This window comes from Scomber scombrus, chromosome 19, assembly GCF_963691925.1.
Source record: "Scomber scombrus chromosome 19, fScoSco1.1, whole genome shotgun sequence".
Lineage (NCBI taxonomy): Eukaryota > Metazoa > Chordata > Actinopteri > Scombriformes > Scombridae > Scomber > Scomber scombrus.
Genome location: NC_084988.1, coordinates 193,583 through 216,585, shown reverse-complemented (window position 1 = coordinate 216,585; position 23,003 = coordinate 193,583). Strand labels below are relative to the sequence as shown.

Genomic DNA, 23,003 nt, shown 5'->3' with positions numbered 1-23,003 from the left:
CAATAAATAACATGTGATTATTGATCAGCTCTGGAGGTCAGACTGAGATCTACTGAGACACAGCTGGAAACTCTCAGTTCAGGTAACATCATTAACTCTTCAACATGGCTTCATTAACTATTAATCAATGAATTACATATGAATCATATCCTGTCCAGGTGTGGAGGTCAGACTGAGAGTCAGTGAGGAACAGCTGGAAGACCTGAAGTCAGTAAACACAGGTAACACTGAAGGTTTCACATTAAAGTGAAAGTTTGTCACAAAGTTCTCTGAAGAATTCTGTTATAAACATTAAAGATGATTTTATGGTTTCAGTTCAGACTGATAAAGTTTCCTTCATGGAGTCCAGACTGACAGAAAGCTACAACAACTCTACAGGTAGATGTATGGTTACTGTCATATGTTTATGAAGATGAGTGGTAATTATTGATGAATCAGATAAATCCTTGTTACTCCACAGAGCTGCAGGTCAGACTGAGAGTCAGAGAGGAACAGCTGGAACATCAGGAGGAGAGACTGAACTCTGCAGAGATGGGACTGCAGCAGCTGCAGACTGACAGCGCAGGTAAACAACTGTCTGAAGAACAATCAAACATATCAAATGATAAACTGATCATCAGAAACAAACATCAACATGTTTTCAGATCAAACATCCAAACTGAACTCCACTGAGACTCTGCTGAACACACTGAAGACTGAAAGCACAAGTAATCATTTCCTTCAGGATTCATAAAGTATCTATCTATCTAATCATGTGCTTTAAACTTTAGATTTACAGTGTGTGTGTGTGGGGGGGGGGGGGGGCAGTCTTAAAGTCTAAACAGTCATCAATCAGATAAATACTTTTTACTCCACAGAGCTGCAGGTCAGACTGAGAGTCAGTGAGGAACAGCTGGAAGATCTGAAGTCAGTAAACACAGGTAACACTGAAGGTTTTACATTAAAGTGAAAGTTTGTCACAAAGTTCTCCAAAGGGAGGATTTAGAACCAATGAGCAGAACTTCAGTTTTGGAGGAGTTAAGTTTGAGAAAGTTATTTTGCATCCAAGGTTGTAGATCTGACAGTTAGCTTCTGGAGGGGGAATCTATGTAGAGCTGTATGTCATCTGCGTAACCATGGAAACTGAGACCGTGAGATCGAATGATCTGAGCAATAGGTAAGATGTGCAGTAGGAACAGGAGGGCCACACCTGGACAACCAGCCGGAGCCTTTCAGCAGCAGCTTCTCCTGGAGGCTGAGTAGTGTGATCCCTGATAGTTGCAGCCTCCGGTCTGCCAGTCCATGGGTTCCTGACCTCCATGACAGCCCCACAATGTCCAGAGTCTTCCGCATCTCTGGGTGAATCCCCCCCCCCCCCCCCCAACTGAGGAGCTGTTTAACTACCTCAGAGACCTCTGCCAGGGATCATCCAGCTCTGCCTCCATAGAGCACATGTTGGTTGGGTTTAGATGTCAGCAATCCCCCCTCCCCCTACTGAGACCAGCCTGGGCCGAGCCCTGCTTCCCTTTCCTGAGTCTCCTGATGGTTTGCAAGAACTTCTTTGAAGCCGACCGAAAGTCCTTCTCCATGGTCTCACCGAACTTTTCCCACACCCGGGTTTTTACTTCAGTACCCGACCAAGCTGCTGCTTCAGGAGACCCCTGAGCCAGCCAGGCCCTGAAGGCCTCCTTCACTGCTGGTGTCCACCAGCAGGTTTTCAGGTTGCTGCCCCAACAGGCACCAATGACATTTGGCTGCATCTCTGAGCTGCCGACTCCACATCTGATGTCCTGAACATGGTCCACTCTGAATCCATCAACCTCCCCGGGGATGCAGGAGAAGTTCCTCCGGAGGAGGTGAAGATCTCCTGGACGGGGGCCTCCACCATACATTCCCAGTTCACCCTCACTACTGGTTTAGGTTCCTCAGGTCTGTCTGGCAGCTTGCCAATTGAATCGTTCTTAGTCTGGACCCTCACCTGGGACCAGTTTGCCTTGGGAGACCCTACCAGGAGCTATTGCCCCAACACAGCTCCCAGGATCACAGGGACAAACCCTAACCATAACCCTCCACCACGATGAGGGGACGATTCTCGGAGGACTTCAAAGTTTTTATCTGAAACAAAAAGTTTAGAGTAAAACATTTATTGATTGTTCAGTCTGAAACTGTGGAGGATCCAACATGGTTCCCTGAAGAATTCTGTTATAAACATTAATCATTATTTTATTGTTTCAGTTCAGACTGATAAAGTTTCCTTCATGGAGTCCAGACTGACAGAAAGCTACAACAACTCTACAGGTAGATTAAACACTTTGTATGATTGATGTGATCAACCTGGGCTTTACTGAGGAGCTGAAACTCAGTAAATATGTCAATAAATAAAATGTGATTATTGATCAGCTCTGGAGGTCAGACTGAGATCTACTGAGACACAGCTGGAAACTCTCAGTTCAGGTAACATCATTAACTCTTCAACATGGCTTCATTAACTATTAATCAATGAATTACATATGAATCATATCCTGTACCACAGTCCTTTAAAGTAGCTGTCATTAAACCACTTCTTAAGAAGCCTACTCTTGATTCAGAGGTTCTAGCTAACTATAGGCCCATATCGAACCTCCCCTTTCTCTCTAAGATCCTCGAGAAAGCAGTTGTTAATCAGCTGTGTAACTTTCTAAATAATAATAGCTTATTTGAGGATTTTCAGTCTGGATTCAGAGCTCATCATAGCACAGAAACTGCACTGGTAAAAGTTACAAATGACCTCCTAACTTCATCAGACAATGGACTTCTCTCTGTCCTCGTCCTGTTAGATCTTAGTGCTGCCTTCGATACTATTGATCATCAAATCCTGTTAAAGAGACTTGAACATTTAATTGGTATTAAAGGAACAGCATTAAATTGGTTTAAATCCTATCTGTCAGATAGATTTCAGTTTGTAAATGTCAATGATAAATCCTCCATGCAAACAAAAGTTAGACATGGTGTTCCTCAGGGTTCAGTGCTTGGACCAATACTATTCTCCTTATATATGCTTCCTTTAGTTAATACTATTCTCCTTATATATGCTTCCTTTAGTTATACTATTCTCCTTATATATGCTTCCTTTAGTTAATACTATTCTCCTTATATATGCTTCCTTTAGTTATACTATTCTCCTTATATATGCTTCCTTTAGTTAATACTATTCTCCTTATATATGCTTCCTTTAGTTATACTATTCTCCTTATATATGCTTCCTTTAGTTAATACTATTCTCCTTATATATGTTTCCTTTAGTTATACTATTCTCCTTATATATGCTTCCTTTAGTTATACTATTCTCCTTATATATGCTTCCTTTAGTTAATACTATTCTCCTTATATATGCTTCCTTTAGTTATACTATTCTCCTTATATATGCTTCCTTTAGTTAATACTATTCTCCTTATATATGCTTCCTTTAGTTAATACTATTCTCCTTATATATGCTTCCTTTAGTTATACTATTCTCCTTATATATGCTTCCTTTAGTTATACTATTCTCCTTATATATGCTTGCTTTAGTTAATACTATTCTCCTTATATATGCTTCCTTTAGTTAATACTATTCTCCTTATATATGCTTCCTTTAGGAAATATTATTCGGAAACACTCAATAAATTTTCATTGTTATGCAGATGACACTCAATTATATCTATCAATAAAGCCTAATGAAATCAACCAGTTAACTAAACTACAAACATGCATCAAGGACATAAAGGCCTGGATGACCTGTAACTTCCTGCTGTTAAACTCAGACAAAACTGAAGTTATTGTGCTTGGCCCTAAACACCTCAGAAACACATTATCCAATGATATAACTACTCTGGATGGCATTACTTTGGCCTCCAGTACTACTGTAAGGAACCTAGGAGTTATATTTGACCAGGATCTGTCCTTTAATTCCCACATAAAACAAATTTCAAGGTCTGCCTATTTTCATCTGCGTAAAATTTCAAAAATCAGACATATTCTGTCTCAAAATGATGCTGATAAACTAATCCATGCATTTGTTACTTCTAGGCTGGATTATTGTAATTCATTATTATCAGGCTGTCCTAACAAGTCTCTAAAGACTCTCCAACTGGTCCAGAATGCAGCTGCACGCGTTCTGACAAAAACTAGAGAGAGAGATCACATTACTCCTATTTTAGCTTCACTGCATTGGCTTCCCATAAAATCAAGAATAGAATTTAAAATCCTTCTCCTCACTTTTAAAGCTCTTACTGGTCAGGCTCCATCATACCTTAAAGAGCTCATAGTACCTTATGTACCTATTAGAACACTGCGCTCCCAGAACACAGGCCTACTTGTGGTACCTAGTATCTCTAAAAGTAGAATGGGAGGCAGAGCCTTCAGTTATCAGGCTCCTCTCCTGTGGAACCATCTCCCAGATTCGGTCCGGAGGGCAGACAACCTCTCTACTTTTAAGAGTAGGCTTAAAACTTTCCTTTTTGATAGAGCTTATAGTTAGCAAGCTCCTAGTTTATGCTGCTATAGGCTTAGACTGCCGGGGGACTCCTACCTCCATGATGCACTGAGCTCCTCTCTCCTCCTCTCTCTCTCTCTCTATCCATCCATCTATATCCAATAACATTCATGTACTATTAATGCATTCAGTTACCTACACTTCTTCCCCGGAGTTGTCTGTGCTTTCTCATCTCACAGGTAATCTGGGCCTGTAGACGTCCGGATGACAGATTCCAGTCCCGGACCTTCTAGCTTCAATGTTTATTTTCTATGTGCTTCTCTCTCTCTCCTATTCTTCCTCTCTCTCCCCTCTACCCCAACCGGTCGAGGCAGATGGCCGCCCACTTTGAGCCTGGTTCTGCCTGAGGTTTCTTCCTGTTAAAAGGGAGTTTTTTCTTGCCATTGTCGCTAAATGCTTGCTCATGTGGGAATGTTGGGTCTCTTTATAAATTAAAACTTGAAGAGTACGGTTTAGAACCTGCTCTATGTGTAAAGTGCCTTGAGATAACTTTGTTGTGATTTGGCGCTATACAAATAAAGATTGATTGACTGTCCAGGTGTGGAGGTCAGACTGAGAGTCAGTGAGGAACAGCTGGAAGATCTGAAGTCAGTAAACACAGGTAACACTGAAGGGTTCAAACTAACTAGATTCATTTTGTGTTTTATACGAAATATGAATTTGGTACAAAGTGACAGAAAGTTTGAAAAGAGACTTTTGAAAAGTTTTTATCTGAAACAAAAAGTTTAGACAGTAAAACATTTATTGATTGTTCAGTCTGAAACTGTGGAGGATCCAACCTTTCCATGTGAAGGAGCAGCGGCTCTACTCCTAGCCTCCCCTGGATGTCTGAACTCCTGACCCGATCTCTAAGGCTGAGCCCAGACCCTCTCTGCTTGGATCCAGCATCTCATTGTTTGGCTGCTGTCGAACACCTTCCCCAAGCTCTTCACTGGCTTTTCTGAGATGGTTGGTATTAGCATCCCTTCGATGTTGAATCGGAACCTCCTTTCTTCACCACTAATGTTCTGGACTTGGCTGGTTTGAAGCTCACCCGAGCCCACGGACTCTGTGGTGACTGTCAGGTCATCCATAAAGGCCCTGATTGGTGGCTGACAGATCCCTGATTGAGTCCAGGGGCCCCGGCACTCTGGCTCAGCTGACTTGACAATCATGTTCATCGCAAGGGCAAACAAGGTTTACCAAGATGGTACAGCCTGAGATCATCCCAACCTCCAGCTGGGGCCATTCTGATGTTACTCCTCCTGCTGAGATTCTCATCCTGAGCTGATTGTAATAATCCAGGATTAGATCTACAACATGGTATGGCCCATGGTGTTTGGTCATGGTGGATTGGACCAGTTTGTGGGGGATGGAGCCATACGCATTGGCTAGGTCTAACCACAGCATTGTGAGGTCTCCCTTGTTCTCACGGCTTCCCGGATGAGCTGAGTCACCACTCCAGTGTGTTCTAGACACCTCTGCACTCCTGAGATCCTTTCCTTTTGCACCGACGTATCTATGTAGTTGTTGTTGGAGAGGAAGTGAGACAGCTGTCTTGCTCCTATGCTGAAGAAGATCTTCCACGCTAAGCAGTGAGATCATTCTGAACTGGTTGATGTTCTTTGAATCCTCCTCTTTAGGGATCCAAACCCCTTCAGCATATCTCCACTGTTGTGCCACCTTCCCTCTCCTCCAGATGACTCTTAGGATCTTCCAGAGTCTATTGAGTAGCAATGGGCAGTACTTGTAGACCTTGTATGGGAGACCACTTGGTCCAGGGACTGAGCTAGATCTTGCCTTCCTCACAATCTCCTGGACTTCCCTCAGAAGAGGCTCCCTGGTATCAAAGTCCTTGGTGGGAGGTGGTGGGTCTACAAGGATGTCACACTGACCCAGCTCCATCTGTCTGATGGGGTCACTGTAGATGCTCTGGATATGCAAATCTAGTTCCTCCTTTGAGCAGACCAGGTTGCCATCTCGCTTCTGCCCCAGCAGTGATTTGGTGAAGCCAAAGGGATTGGCAATGAATGACACACGCTTCCTAGCTCTCTCCTTTCTGCGCCTTCGGTGCCATTCTGCTCTGCGCAGAGACATCAGCCTCTTCCTCAAGATGGCCTGAAACTCTGCCAGAGGGGGGCGCTGCTCCTCACTGGCTTCCTTGTACTGCTTCTTGAGGGACTTCAACTCCTGACGAATCTTGTGGATCTTCACTGCCCTCTGGTTCATGGTGTAAATAGTCCGAACAGGTCTCTTCTCTTCTGTGCCGAACCTCTCCTGGGTAAGACTGATAATGATGGTCGTCATTGCCTGCAGCCTTCAGTCTACATCTTCTTTCTCAGAGGCTTCCAGCACCTTTTCAACGTCCTCGTCAAACTGCTCCCAAACTGTCGTCTTACAGGCCTGTGGCCACTTGATTCGAACCTTCCCCAGGGTGAGACTCGGGAGGACTGGTTGTGCCACATGGAGGCTCTGGGCTTCTTGGCCCGGCTCCTCCTGCGTCTCACCAGATGCAGCATCTGCGCGCTGTGGCACGTCATCTCCCTCCAAACACTTCCTGGCCTGGTGAATCTTGAGGCCGCATCTGCATGTTGCGGTCGTCGTCATTTCTCCGTTGCCATGGTCGTTACCATTTGGTCCATCAGATTGGGGTTCTCACCCCCCCCCCATCTCGGGCTCTCCTGGGGGTATTTTTCCATAACTCGATCTGTAGCTTGCTGATGGGTTTCCTCCTCACAGAAGAAGCGGTTTGGGCTGCCATTCCTCCCCAACCCGGGTGCTGTCTTTCCAAGCTGCCAACTGTCTCTCCAGTCATCACCAGCCTATTCCTGGTCGTCACTGGTTTCGCCAGAACAAATAGTTATTGAATACATCTTCTGATGCACCTGAACACATCCTCAGTGATGCAAAATATGAAAATCATACAAAGTGAGAGTGTTTATCTGAAACAAAAAGTTTAGTGTAAAACATTGATTGTTCAGTGTGAAACTGAGGAGGATCCAACATGGTTCCCTGAAAAACTCTGTTATGAACATAAATTGTTTTTTATAGGAAACTCTAATTTTAATTTATATGAATTATATGATTTAAAGATAATAATCTGTCATGTAATAACTTCATGTTTTATATTTGAAAGTAGACATTTGTGATGATTTTCTTGTTTCAGTTCAGACTGATAAAGTTTCCTTCATGGAGTCCAGACTGACAGAAAGCTACAACAACTCTACAGGTAGATTTATGGTTACTGTCATATGTTTATGAAGATGAGTGGTAATTATTGATGAATCAGATAAATCCTTGTTACTCCACAGAGCTGCAGGTCAGACTGAGAGTCAGAGAGGAACAGCTGGAACATCAGGAGGAGAGACTGAACTCTGCAGAGATGGGACTGCAGCAGCTGCAGACTGACAGCGCAGGTAAACAACTGTCTGAAGAACAATCAAACATATCAAATGATAAACTGATCATCAGAAACAAACATCAACATGTTTTCAGATCAAACATCCAAACTGAACTCCACTGAGACTCTGCTGAACACACTGAAGACTGAAAGCACAAGTAATCATTTCCTTCAGGATTCATAAAGTATCTATCTATCTAATCATGTGCTTTAAACGGTAGATTTACAGTGTGGGGGGGGGACAGTCTTAAAGTCTAAACAGTCATCAATCAGATAAATACTTTTTACTCCACAGAGCTGCAGGTCAGACTGAGAGTCAGTGAGGAACAGCTGGAAGATCTGAAGTCAGTAAACACAGGTAACACTGAAGGTTTTACATTAACTTCAGATTTGTGAATGTTATCTGTGTAAAGTGAAAGTTTGTCACAAAGTTCTCCAAAGGGAGGATTTAGAACCAATGAGCAGAACTTCAGTTTTGGAGGAGTTAAGTTTGAGAAAGTTATTTTGCATCCAAGGTTGTAGATCTGACAGTTAGCTTCTGGAGGGGGAATCTATGTAGAGCTGTATGTCATCTGCGTAACCATGGAAACTGAGACCGTGAGATCGAATGATCTGAGCAATAGGTAGGATGTGCAGTAGGAAGAGGAGGGCCACACCTGGACAGTCAGCCGGAGCCTTTCAGCAGCAGCTTCTCCTGGAGGCTGAGTAGTGTGATCCCTGATAGTTGCAGTCTCCGGTCTGCCAGTCCATGGGTTCCTGACCTCCATGACAGCCCCACAATGTCCAGAGTCTTCAGCATCTCTGGGTGAATCCCCCGCCCCCCCCCCCCCCCCCCCCCCCACTGAGGAGCTGTTTAAATACCTCAGAGACCTCTGCCAGGGATCATCCAGCTCTGCCTCCATAGAGCACATGTTGGTTGGGTTTAGATGTCAGCAATCCCCCCTCCCCCTACTGAGACCAGCCTGGGCCGAGCCCTGCTTCCCTTTCCTGAGTCTCCTGATGGTTTGCAAGAACTTCTTTCAGGCTGACCGAAAGTCCTTCTCCATGGTCTCACCGAACTCTTCCCACACCCGGGTTTTTACTTCAGTACCCGACCAAGCCGCTGCTTCAGGAAGCTGAGCCAGCCAGGCCCTGAAGGCCTCCTTCACTGCTGGTGTCCACCAGCAGGTTTTCAGGTTGCTGCCCCAACAGGCACCAATGACATTTTGGCTGCATCTCTGAGCTGCCGACTCCACATCTGAGGTCCTGAACATGGTCCACTCTGAATCCATCAACCTCCCCAAGGATGCAGGAGAAGTTCCTCCGGAGGTGGGAGTTAAAGATCTTGTGGACGGGGGCCTCCACCATACATTCCCAGTTCACCCTCACTACTGGTTTAGGTTCCTCAGGTCTGTCCGGCAGCTTGCCAATTGAATCGTTCTTAGTCTGGACCCTCACCTGGGACCAGCTTGCCTTGGGAGACCCTACCAGGAGCTATTGCCCCAACCCAGCTCCCAGGATCACAGGGACAAACCCTAACCATAACCCTCCACCACGATGAGGGGACGATTCTCGGAGGACTTCAAAGTTTTTACTCTGAAACAAAAGTTTAGAGTAAAACATTTATTGATTGTTCAGTCTGAAACTGTGGAGGATCCAACATGGTTCCCTGAAAAACTCTGTTATGAACATAAATTATGTTTTTTATAGGAAACTCTGCTAATTTTAATTTATATGAATTATATGATTTAAAGATAATAATCTGTCATTTAATAACTTCATGTTTTATATTTGAAAGTAGACATTTGTGATGATTTTCTTGTTTCAGTTCAGACTGATAAACTTTCCTTCATGGAGTCCAGACTGACACAAAGCTACAACAACTCTACAGGTAGATTTATGGTTACTGTCATATGTTTATGAAGATGAGTGGTAATTATTGATGAATCAGATAAATCCTTGTTACTCCACAGAGCTGCAGGTCAGACTGAGAGTCAGAGAGGAACAGCTGGAACATCAGGAGGAGAGACTGAACTCTGCAGAGATGGGACTGCAGCAGCTGCAGACTGACAGCGCAGGTAAACAACTGTCTGAAGAACAATCAAACATATCAAATGATAAACTGATCATCAGAAACAAACATCAACATGTTTTCAGATCAAACATCCAAACTGAACTCCACTGAGACTCTGCTGAACACACTGAAGACTGAAAGCACAAGTAATCATTTCCTTCAGGATTCATAAAGTATCTATCTATCTAATCATGTGCTTTAAACTTTAGATTTACAGTGTGTGTGTGGGGGGGGGGGCAGTCTTAAAGTCTAAACAGTCATCAATCAGATAAATACTTTTTACTCCACAGAGTTGGAGGTCAGACTGAGAGTCAGTGAGGAACAGCTGGAAGATCTGAAGTCAGTAAACACAGGTAACACTGAAGGTTTTACATTAAAGTGAAAGTTTGTCACAAAGTTCTCCAAAGGGAGGATTTAGAACCAATGAGCAGAACTTCAGTTTTGGAGGAGTTAAGTTTGAGAAAGTTATTTTGCATCCAAGGTTGTAGATCTGACAGTTAGCTTCTGGAGGGGGAATCTATGTAGAGCTGTATGTCATCTGCGTAACCATGGAAACTGAGACCGTGAGATCGAATGATCTGAACAATAGGTAAGATGTGCAGTAGGAACAGGAGGGCCACACCTGGACAGTCAGCCGGAGCCTTTCAGCAGCAGCTTCTCCTGGAGGCTGAGTAGTGTGATCCCTGATAGTTGCAGCCTCCGGTCTGCCAGTCCATGGGTTCCTGACCTCCATGACAGCCCCACGATGTCCAGAGTCTTCAGCATCTCTGGGTGAATCCCCCCCCCCCACTGAGGAGCTGTTTAACTACCTCAGAGACCTCTGCCAGGGATCATCCAGCTCTGCCTCCATAGAGCACATGTTGGTCGGGTTTAGATGTCAGCAATCCCCCCTCCCCCTACTGAGACCAGCCTGGACCGAGCCCTGCTTCCCTTTCCTGAGTCTCCTGATGGTTTGCAAGAACTTCTTTGAGGCCGACCGAAAGTCCTTCTCCATGGTCTCACCAAACTCTTCCCACACCTGGGTTTTTACTTCAGTACCAGACCAAGCCGCTGCTTCAGGAAGCTGAGCCAGCCAGGCCCTGAAGGCCTCCTTCACTGCTGGTGTCCACCAGCAGGTTTTCAGGTTGCTGCCCCAACAGGCACCAATGACTTTCGGCTGCATCTCTGAGCTGCCGCCTCCACATCTGAGGTCCTGAACATGGTCCACTCTGAATCCATCAACCTCCCCGGGGATGCAGGAGAAGCTCCTCCGGAGGTGGGAGTTAAAGATCTTGTGGACGGGGGCCTCCACCATACATTCCCAGTTCACCCTCACTACTGGTTTAGGTTTCTCAGGTCTGTCTGGCAGCTTGCCAATTGAATCGTTCTTAGTCTGGACCCTCACCTGGGACCAGTTTGCCTTGGGAGACCCTACCAGGAGCTATTGCCCCAACCCAGCTCCCAGGATCACAGGGACAAAACCTAACCCTAACCCTCCACCACGATGAGGGGACGATTATCTGAAACAAAAAGTTTAGACAGTAAAACATTTATTGATTATTTAGTCTGAAACTGTGGAGGATCCAACATGGTTCCCTGAAGAATTCTGTTATAAACTTTAATCATTATTTTCTTGTTTCAGTTCAGACTGATAAAGTTTCCTTCATGGAGTCCAGACTGACAGAAAGCTACAACAACTCTACAGGTAGATTAAACACTTTGTATGATTGATGTGATCAACCTGGGCTTTACTGAGGAGCTGAAACTCAGTAAATATGTCAATAAATAACATGTGATTATTGATCAGCTCTGGAGGTCAGACTGAGATCTACTGAGACACAGCTGGAAACTCTCAGTTCAGGTAACATCATTAACTCTTCAACATGGCTTCATTAACTATTAATCAATGAATTACATATGAATCATATCCTGTCCAGGTGTGGAGGTCAGACTGAGAGTCAGTGAGGAACAGCTGGAAGACCTGAAGTCAGTAAACACAGGTAACACTGAAGGTTTCACATTAAAGTGAAAGTTTGTCACAAAGTTCTCTGAAGAATTCTGTTATAAACATTAAAGATGATTTTATGGTTTCAGTTCAGACTGATAAAGTTTCCTTCATGGAGTCCAGACTGACAGAAAGCTACAACAACTCTACAGGTAGATGTATGGTTACTGTCATATGTTTATGAAGATGAGTGGTAATTATTGATGAATCAGATAAATCCTTGTTACTCCACAGAGCTGCAGGTCAGACTGAGAGTCAGAGAGGAACAGCTGGAACATCAGGAGGAGAGACTGAACTCTGCAGAGATGGGACTGCAGCAGCTGCAGACTGACAGCGCAGGTAAACAACTGTCTGAAGAACAATCAAACATATCAAATGATAAACTGATCATCAGAAACAAACATCAACATGTTTTCAGATCAAACATCCAAACTGAACTCCACTGAGACTCTGCTGAACACACTGAAGACTGAAAACACAAGTAATCATTTCCTTCAGGATTCATAAAGTATCTATCTATCTAATCATGTGCTTTAAACTGTAGATTTACAATGTGGGGGGGGGGGGACAGTCTTAAAGTCTAAACAGTCATCAATCAGATAAATACTTTTTACTCCACAGAGCTGCAGGTCAGACTGAGAGTCAGTGAGGAACAGCTGGAAGATCTGAAGTCAGTAAACACAGGTAACACTGAAGGTTTCAAACTAACATTCATTTTAATGACTTGTTGAAATAAAGTGAAACATTTGATCTCAAACTGAGAAACATTTCTTGGTTGTTCAGACTGAGACTGTTGAGGATCCAACATGGTTCTCTGCAGAACTCCTTTAACTGGGAACCTGAAACATGTGAGGGTTCTTCAGAGAACCTGCAGATCCTCTAAGAATGTGTGAAACTCACATCACTGCTTTTATAAGATTAGAGAAATACTTTATTTTTTATTACTGGTAAATGACATTAAAGTTATTAAAGTGTTGATTAAAATGTTTGTTTAAAGTTTGTGATGATTTTCTTGTTTCAGTTCAGACTGATAAAGTTTCCTTCATGGAGTCCAGACTGACAGAAAGCTACAACAACTCTACAGGTAGATTAAACACTTTGTATGATTGATGTGATCAACCTGGGCTTTACTGAGGAGCTGAAACTCAGTAAATATGTCAATAAATAAAATGTGATTATTGATCAGCTCTGGAGGTCAGACTGAGATCTACTGAGACACAGCTGGAAACTCTCAGTTCAGGTAACATCATTAACTCTTCAACATGGCTTCATTAACTATTAATCAATGAATTACATATGAATCATATCCTGTCCAGGTGTGGAGGTCAGACTGAGAGTCAGTGAGGAACAGCTGGAAGACCTGAAGTCAGTAAACACAGGTAACACTGACTAAGACATACTGGATAGATAGATAGATAGATAGATAGATGGATGGATAGATAGATAGATAGATAGATAGATAGATAGATAGATAGATAGATAGATAGATAGATAGATAGATAGATAGATAGATAGATAGATAGATAGATAAGTTTCTGATTTAATGTGTTTGATATAAATGTGATTTCAGATCATGAAGCCGAGCTGTTCGCTGTGAGTCTGAGACTGAACGTCACTGAGCAGCAGACGACTGAACTGACGACAGTAAACACAGGTGAGCTGCGTCATGTATGTAAATGTGTTCAGTACGAGCAGGAAACTGTAACATCATGTGTCTGCAGGGTCCTTAAAAAGTCTTAAAATGTTCTATATAAATGAAATATAAGGGAGTCATTTCCTTTCAGCGCTGCAGGTCAGACTGAGAGCCGGAGAGGAGACGCTGAGAGAGCTGAGGATGAAGAGCGAAGGTAAACTCTGAGTCAGCTGCTGGATGTGATGATGATGATGATGATGATGGTGGTGATGATGGTGATGGTGATGGTGATGGTGATGATGGTGATGGTGATGGTGGTGGTGGTGGTGATGATGATGGTGATGATGATGGTGATGGTGGTGATGATGGTGGTGATGATGGTGATGATGATGGTGATGATGGTGGTGATGATGGTGATGATGATGGTGATGATGATGGTGATGATGGTGATGATGATGGTGGTGATGATGGTGATGATGGTGATGATGATGGTGATGATGATGGTGATGATGGTGGTGATGATGGTGATGATGATGGTGATGATGATGGTGATGATGGTGGTGATGATGGTGATGATGATGGTGATGATGATGGTGATGATGATGGTGATGATGGTGATGGTGGTGATGATGGTGGTGATGATGGTGATGATGATGGTGATGATGATGGTGATGATGATGGTGATGATCACCAATGCTGTGGTTGATTTACGATAAATATAAACGTGTATCCTGCTCATTATAAAAGCAGCCAGCAGGGGGCAGCACAGGGCTGCTGATTCATTACCATAGACTGTTTATATAATGGATGTAACATCTGTGACGTCACCCATTGGTTTGTGGACTGCTGCTCGGAGGCCAATAGTATCGGATCTGAGCAGCGCCATCTTGAACATTTCCGGTGCATGCTGGGAAAAATAAAAACATGGATTCTACTTATATGGGCATCAGGAGGAGCATGAGGCGCCCTCCTGAACCTGTGAACCAATCAACCTGTCAATCACCACGTAGCCACGCCCTAATGCATACCCTGCTTTATCGTCACATATAAAATCAGGGAGGCCAAAATGTCCCAAATGAACATCATACTGCATTGAAGAAGGCTTTAAACTAGCGATTGAGACCATAAACACATTTTGAAAACGTTTACTGAGGTTAGAAATCAAGTGAGAAGTTGGTGAATTCTCCATTGACTTGTATAGAGACGGAAGTCCTTTTGACACCAAAACGGTCGCCCCCTGGTGGCCTTTTGATAGAATGCAGTTTTAAGTTACTTCCTGGTTGGCCTCATTTCAGAGGACCAGAACTCCCCACCTGTTCATTACAGATCAGAAGATAAACTGTGTTCAGTTGTGAAGTTAAAATAATGTTAACATTTGATTTCTTCATCAAATCTCCTGAAAAAAAGATTTATATGTTGAATTTATCAGCTGATAATTTTCAGAAGAATTTATTCAAGAAATATTAAAATATTAACAATGAAACTCTTGAGTTTATTTATTATTGGACACTTTTTTTAGTAGTAGCAGCTTTATTGTCTTTATATTGATGGTTAAACAATATAATGACATGTAGATAACACTCTCTGAGCCATAAGAACATTTAAGATATATAAAACATTGATAATCTATAATAAATAATATGCTCACAGCAAACAGAGCAAAGCTTGTTGTAACATGAGCCAAACGATAAAGTGACTAACAGGAAATGAATGAGTGACATCATCCAGCTGCTGCTCAACCAAAGTTCAGCTCAGATCTGATTCAGCCTGTTAAAGTTCAGTCTGATCAGAAGCTCATCAATCAACACACTGAACTCCAGCTGTTAGTTACGGCGGCCCAGAGGAGCCAAAACACAGATAAACAAACAGTAGAAACAAGATTTCACAAAGAACAGCAACATATGGCACAGTTCATCCTTTCTTCTTCTTCTTCTTCTCTTCCACCCCGTCTGCAGAGTTGGACGACAGACTGAAACATCTGGATGAGCTGAAGTCACAAAGCTCAGGTAATAAACTGCTGATTCAGAGTCTCAGAGTTTAAGAGTCTGTAAATAACTGAAGTTTGTTCTCTGATGTTCAGCTTTGAGCTCCAGACTGAATGAAACTGAAGATCAGCTGCAGAAACTCACAAACTCAGGTTGGAACTTTATAAACATTCATTGATTTTAACCGGAGAGAAAAGACTCAATAAAGTAGTTCGTGTTTGTTTTCAGACATTCTGCTGTCGAAAGTCCGATTTGTGTCTTTCTGGAAAAGTTTGATTTAGGTCTAAATATGATTGATGGTGATGATGATGATGATGAGGAGGAGGATGATGAGGATGATGATGATGATGATGATGATGATGATGATGAAGAGGAGGAGGAGGATGATGATGATGAGGAGGATGATGTTGATGATGATGATGATGATGATGATGATGATGATGAGGATGATGATGATGAGGATGATGATGATGATGATGATGAGGAGGAGGATGCTGATGATGATGAGGATGCTGAGGATGGTGATGATGATGATGATGATGATGATGAGGATGATGAGGATGATGATGATGATGATGATGATGATGAGGAGGAGGATGCTGATGATGATGAGGATGCTGAGGATGATGATGATGGTGATGATGATGATGAGGAGGATGCTGATGATGATGATGAGGATGCTGAGGATGGTGATGATGATGATGATGATGATGATGATGATGATGATGATGAGGATGCTGAGGATGATGATGGTGATGATGATGAGGATGATGATGAGGAGGATGATGATGATGAGGAGGAGGAGGATGATGATGATGATGATGAGGAGGAGGATGATGAGGATGATGATGAAGAGGATGATGATGAGGATGATGATGATGATGATGATGAGGATGAGGATGCTGAGGATGATGATGATGAGGAGGAGGAGGGTGATGATGAGGATGCTTAGGATGATGGTGATGATGATGATGATGATGAGGAGGATGATGATGATGATGAAGATGATGTTTCTTCCAGACCAGATGAAGGTGGCGTTCTCGGCCGGTCTGACAGATTCAGGATCAGTTGGTCCGTTTGATTTCGAGACGACTTTGATCTTCTCTAAAATCATCACCAACATCGGCCGAGGCTACAACCAGACTGCAGGTGACTGCTTCCTGTTTCCTGTTTCCTGCTTCCTGCTTCCTGTTTCCTGCTGATTAAATTCACATTTAAGATGATTGTAAAGAGGAGGAGCCTCACTGTTATAATAATAATCATTTTATTTATGGTTCACTATTCAAACCAACATTCTGGGAGCAACGTTACAGACAAGTGCAATAATATAATAATAATAATATAGAAGTTGTGTTTTAATGTAATGATTTCAGCTTTAAGTGAAGAGTAATCTAATGTTTATATGTTTATACTGAGCTGAACCGTCGTCCTGCAGGCGTGTTCACCGCTCCGCTCAGAGGACTTTACTTCTTCAGCTTCACGGCTGCAGATTACCTGAAAGGCTACATGGGTCTCTACCTGTACCGCAACAACCAGCCAATCATCTTCAACCTGGACCTGAACGACCACGGTGGCTACGCCTCCACGTCCAACGCTGTGGTTCTGCAGCTGGAGGAGGGCGACCTGGTCCGGCTCGGCCTCCCCGCCAGCTACCGGCTCTACGATGACTCCAGGAACTTCAGCGTGTTCTCGGGCTTCCTGCTGTTCCCGCTCTGACCGCCGAGTGAGACATCCTGTCAGCTACAAACTATCTCTGCTCTCAGACCGGACTACAGTATGACGTCATTACAGGAAATAATGACAACATGTTTACAAAGTACAAAAACACTGTAAGTACACAAATATATACACACTCCATGGAGTAATTACACACACACACACACACACACACACATATACATACACACACACACACACACACACACACACATATACACACATACACACATACACATACACACAAACATACACACACATACACAGAAACACACACACACACACATACACACAAACATACACACACATACACAGAAACACACACACATACACACACACACACACACATACACACACACACATACACACACACACATACACAGAAACACACACACACACACACACACACACACACACACACATACACACATACACAGAAACACACACACACACACATACACATACATATACACACACACAGAAACACACACACACACACACACATACACATACATATACACACACACAGAAACACACACACACACACACACATACACACAAACATACACACACATACACAGAAACACACACACATACACACACACACACACACATACACACACACACATACACAGAAACACACACACACACACACACACACACACACATACACACACATACACACATACACAGAAACACACACACATACACACACACACACATACATACACACACACACACACACACACACATCTACATATTAAAACCTCATAAAGTGACATTAACAGCAGACTACTTTTATTTTGACACTTCCTGTTCAGCTTTAATTAAACTAGTGTCAGAAAACGTAAATGTTGTAAAATGTGAGTCACTGTAATTATTAAATATGATTAATTATGTGTTTGTGTTAATTACTGAATCTGAGTTTATTAAGTACAGTAGCTGTAAAATAAATGTTCAGTAAAAAATAAAATATTGAAGAACAGACTTTTATTTGTTTAAACACGTCGACTTCCTGTTGATCATGTGACTGAATGTTAAAATCTCTGACATGTAAAAGAAAAATAAAAACGTTTTTTCTCAGAAAGTCAAATTTTTATTAAATTTTGACAAAAAAACATTAAAATATTTCAAACTGAACTTGAAACAGTCGATGTGAACAAACTGTTAAAAACCTCCAAAAAGTTTCTAATAACATTATAAAATGTACATCATCAATAATCAATAATCAGTAATCAATAAGAAAAGAGTCAGTAGTGTAACAGCTCATTAACATAATAAATACAAACACTTCCTGTCTGAGCTCACCTCAGATTATTAGTATCAGAAAATTAACAATAATTAAATTTTAACACAAATTAAACATCAGCTGTCAATCATCTGTTGGTCATGTGACTCAGACCTCAGCGCTGCGTTCAGGTCGGCTGGGAGTTTTTATCGTTACCAGTTTCTGACGATGACATCACATAACGTTGTAATTATGAAGCAGAACAACAACAATAATAATAATAATAATAAAGATAATAAAGTGTCGTGTGAGTCATTAAGCTGAAGAGACACTGATCACGTGACCGTCTCCGTCATGTGATCACGTGACCGCCTCCGTCATGTGATCACGTGACCGTCTCCGTCATGTGATCACGTGACCGTCTCCGTCATGTGATCACGTGACCGTCTCCGTCATGTGATCACGTGACCGTCTCCGTCATGTGATCACGTGACCGTCTCCGTCATGTGATCACGTGACCGTCTCCGTCATGTGATCACGTGACCGTCTCCGTCATGTGATCACGTGACCGTCTCCGTCATGTGATCACGTGACCGTCTCCGTCATGTGATCACGTGACCGTCTCCGTCATGTGATCACGTGACCGTCTCCGTCATGTGATCACGTGACCGTCTCCGTCATGTGATCACGTGACCGTCTCCGTCATGTGATCACGTGACCGTCTCCGTCATGTGATGAAATGCTGCGTCTCAAATCCAGAAAGTTCATCAGAATTTCATACTTTGTTTTTACGTCTGACAGATTTCAACTAATGTGACTCAGTTTACATAAAATAGAAATAAAATGCATCATTTTTAAATGTTGGTGCAGCTGATTCACATTTTATATGTGAATGTGTAAATTTAACCAAAATCAGCATCAAACATTCATCATATTCTATAAAATGTTCTTAAATAGTCTTTTTTAAATCAGATGAATTCTGCTGAACTTTGACCTTTCTGCTCCACCTAGTGGTGACAGCAGCACATTACACACGAGTCAGCTGATCCGTAAACAACCTGAATCGTATTTATTTATATTTAATAACGACGTTAATTATTATCGTTGGTGTACATGTGAAGAAATAAATAGTTTTATACACCGATGATGACTTCCTGTTCAGAGATCAGAGTCGTGGGTTCGAGACGCAGCGTAAAGTCTGCAGCTAGCACGCTAATGTTAGCAGCTAGCATGCTAACGTTAGCAGCGAGCACGCTAACGTTAGCAGCTAGCACACTAATGTTAGCAGCGAGCCCGCTAATGTTAGCAGCTAGCACGCTAACGTTAACAGCGAGCACGCTAATGTTAGCGGCTAGCTCGGAGCAGCTGAGGCTGATGGGAATGTCGTCAGTTTAAATAAAGTTTCAGGAGTTGGTCGTCGCTGTGAGAATGAAACAGGAAGTTCATAAATAAAATAAAAATGTAACAACGAAATTTTAAAGTCTTTGTGTTTCCATGGTAACAGAACAGGAAGTGACGTCTGTCGAATGAAAGATCAATAAAGTTTGTTCTTGTATTGCTGTCGATCAATAATCAATAATCCTTCATATTGACGGGACACGAAGCAGGAAACAGGAAACAGGAAGTGAGGAATGATCCGAAAGTTCTAAAAAATAAGTGATGCGTCGCTCGTTAAGACTCAAAACATCTCCGTAACAATAAAAAAATCCTTAAAATCAAAAATGGCTTCAGGTCCTTCATCGGGGGGGGGGGGGGGGGGGGGGGGGAGGGGGGGGGAGGAGGAGCAGTGAGGAGGAGGAGGAAGGGGGGGGGGAAGGAGGATGAGGAGCAGGTAGGAGGAGCAGTGAGGAGGTCTATCTGTTGTGGACTCTCTGCTGCACCGCCTGCAGGAGGAGCAGTGAATACTCCTCCAGGAGCGCCGCCGTCTTCACCCCCCCCAGCAGCCCCCCCTCCACTCCAGCATGCCCGGCAGCGAGTCTAGCTCCGCCCTCATGGCCTGGAAGGCTTCTGATAGGACGCCGGCCATCTGATGCTGTTCGGGGGCGGAGTCACCTGAACAGGAGCCGCTCACCTGGAGAGACAGCAGCCAATCAGCATAAAGAACAAACACCTACAACATGACTCATCTGTACTGTCTACCTGTAGTAACTCACCTTCCTGTACAGGTGTGTTGCTCTCTTAAAGCAGCTCTGCAGCTCATTGGTCAGAGCTCTGCAGTTCTCCACACTGATTGGCTCGTCTGCAAAGAGAGAGAAGAGGTCACTGACAGCTGATTGGCTCCTCAGAGAAGGAGGAGGAAGAGGAGGAGGAGGAAGAGAGTCCAAACCTGCATCATCTCTGTGCTCCACGCCGCCGCCGCCTGCAGCAGTCTGGGGCTCCTCCTCCTGTGGGGGGGGGGGTCAGGGGGGAAACGGCGACGGGGGGAGGCCGAGGCGAGGAGGAGGAGCAGGAGGTCTTGGTGGAGGGCGAGAAGGAGGCGAGGGAGAGTTTGTCAGGCAGCGGTTTTGCTGGCGCCGGGGACTCGTGCCTGGAGACCACGGGCGGGAGGCACCGTCTGGTTACCATGGTTACCCAAAGATGAGGAGGTGGGGGGGGCAACGACAACGGGGATGACAGCAGCGTGAGGAGGTGCAGCCAGAGCTGCACTGGAGGGCACCACAGCAACAAGAGGAGGTGGACCCTCTTTGACCTGAGAGGAGGAGGAGGAGGAGGAGGAGGAAGAGGAGGTCACCCCCCCCGACTGCTGCTGCCGCTGTTGAGGAAGATGATGAAGATGATGATGTCACTGCGGGGTCCTCGGGGGGCTCGTTGAGGCTGTCGCCCATGGAGACGGAGCGGGAGATCTTGGCCATGGAGCTGGCCGTCGGGCTCATGTAGGAACGAGACGCTGACGATGAACACGAGGAGGAGGAAGACTTCCTGGGCGTTGTCGCGGTGACGGCTGCCGCGGCAACAGCTGCCACGGTGACGGCTGCCGCGGCGACAGCTGTTTCCTGCTGGGGGGGAGCGAGGGGAGGCGGGGCTAGGTCTCTGAGAGGGAGGGGCTGTGGAGGGGGGGCGTCTGGGGGAGGAGGGGAGGGTGGTGGGACGCTGAGGGGGGAGGAGGAGCTGAGGGGAGACGTCTCTGGATGATCGACAGGTGGACACGGAGGCTTCACCTGAGAGAGAGAGTCACATGTTACCTGGGTCATGTGTCATGTGTCATGTTACATGTGTCATGTGTCATGTTACATGTGTCATGTGTCATGTGTCATGTGTTATGTGTCATGTGTTATGTGTCATGTGTCATGTTACATGTGTCATGTGTCATGTGTCATGTGTCATGTTACATGTGTCATGTGTCATGTGTCATGTGTCATGTGTTATGTTACATGTGTCATGTTACATGTGTCATGTTACATGTGTCATGTGTCATGAGTCATGTTACATGTGTCATGTGTCATGTGTCATGTTACATGTGTCATGTGTCATGTTACATGTGTCATGTGTCATGTGTCATGTGTTATGTGTCATGTGTCATGTTACATGTGTCAGGTGTCATGTGTTACCTGTGTCACTCAGCAGGTTGCTCACTGATTGGGCCTTCCTGAGTCCAGAGGAGTTCAGGTGTGAGGAGGCGGCCCGGGCCGTGGGGCCCAGGTTCCTCCTGGACTCTGTGTGGAGCTTCTTCTTGATGGGGGAGGGACGGAGGGTCTGTGGGGCGGGGGACGCCTCCTCATCCACCCGGCCCTGGACCTGGACCTGGACCTGGTTCTGGATCTGAGGAGGCTGGTTCTGGTTCCATGACACCCTCCGGTCCTGGTTCCGGTTCTGGTTCTGGTCCATCAGAGGTCGGACCTCAGAGACCAGAGGACGGGTCTTCACTTCTGCCCCCCCTCCTCCTGATCCAGTGGTCCGAGATGAGAGAGGAAGCACCGGCCGACTGAGAGGAAGAGGAAGAGGAAGAGGAAGAGACTCATGATTCCTGATCAGCAGATTGATCATGTGATTGATTATCAGATGTTGTTTTTACCTTGCAGCTGAATTCTGGGAGAGAAACCTGGAGGAGATGCTGAGACTCTCACTGGAGCTGTGAGACCCTCTGCTGGGACTCCCTGAGGAGAGATCACATCATCATCATCATCATCATCATCTTCATCATCATCTTCATCATCACATCATCATCATCATCATCATCATCATCTTCATCATCACATCGTCATCACATCAGGTAAGGCTGATCAGGTGAGCAGGTCAGTGATTGCTGTTGGACCTACCTGAGCCTGAGAGCTCGGCCAGTGTGACAAAATGTTCCTTCAGGAAAGCTTCCTGGTCCGGAGTCTGAGGGACGAGCTGAGACCCTCTGACCTCCTCCTCCCCTCCTGCTGCTCCTGCTGCTCCTCCTCCTCTTCCTCCTCTCTCCTCTTCATCCTCCTCCATCTCCACCTCAGAGGAGTGTCCACTCCTGAGAGGCTCAGTGTGCTCCAAGTCTGAGAGAGAAAAAAAGACTGATGACACATCTCTCTCTCTCTCTCTCTCTCTCTCTCTGTCTCT

General features: G+C 44.4%; 2 protein-coding genes and 1 pseudogene across 2 annotated transcripts in view; 1 reads left to right on the top strand and 2 right to left on the bottom strand.

Annotated features, from left to right (window-relative positions):
- Window positions 1-5,340: 5,340 nt before the first annotated feature.
- Window positions 5,341-6,886, bottom strand: LOC134001202 (uncharacterized; annotated as a pseudogene).
- A 9,644-nt stretch (window positions 6,887-16,530) lies between these two features.
- LOC134001201 (complement C1q tumor necrosis factor-related protein 3-like) lies at window positions 16,531-17,242 on the top strand. Its single transcript, XM_062440770.1, has 2 exons — window positions 16,531-16,675; window positions 16,962-17,242. Exons 1-2 carry the CDS (start codon window positions 16,531-16,533, stop codon window positions 17,240-17,242), a joined length of 426 nt encoding a protein of 141 aa, XP_062296754.1.
- A 3,049-nt stretch (window positions 17,243-20,291) lies between these two features.
- The window catches only part of mapkbp1 (mitogen-activated protein kinase binding protein 1), a 22,950-nt gene continuing 20,238 nt past the window's right edge, over window positions 20,292-23,003 (bottom strand). Inside the window, 11 exon segments of the mRNA XM_062440768.1 lie at window positions 20,292-20,436; window positions 20,439-20,541; window positions 20,624-20,709; window positions 20,797-20,869; window positions 20,871-20,975; window positions 20,977-21,150; window positions 21,215-21,411; window positions 21,455-21,628; window positions 22,019-22,392; window positions 22,483-22,564; window positions 22,727-22,939. Of these exon segments, the coding sequence (XP_062296752.1) occupies window positions 20,324-20,436; window positions 20,439-20,541; window positions 20,624-20,709; window positions 20,797-20,869; window positions 20,871-20,975; window positions 20,977-21,150; window positions 21,215-21,411; window positions 21,455-21,628; window positions 22,019-22,392; window positions 22,483-22,564; window positions 22,727-22,939 (1,694 nt within the window). The 3' untranslated portion in view covers window positions 20,292-20,323.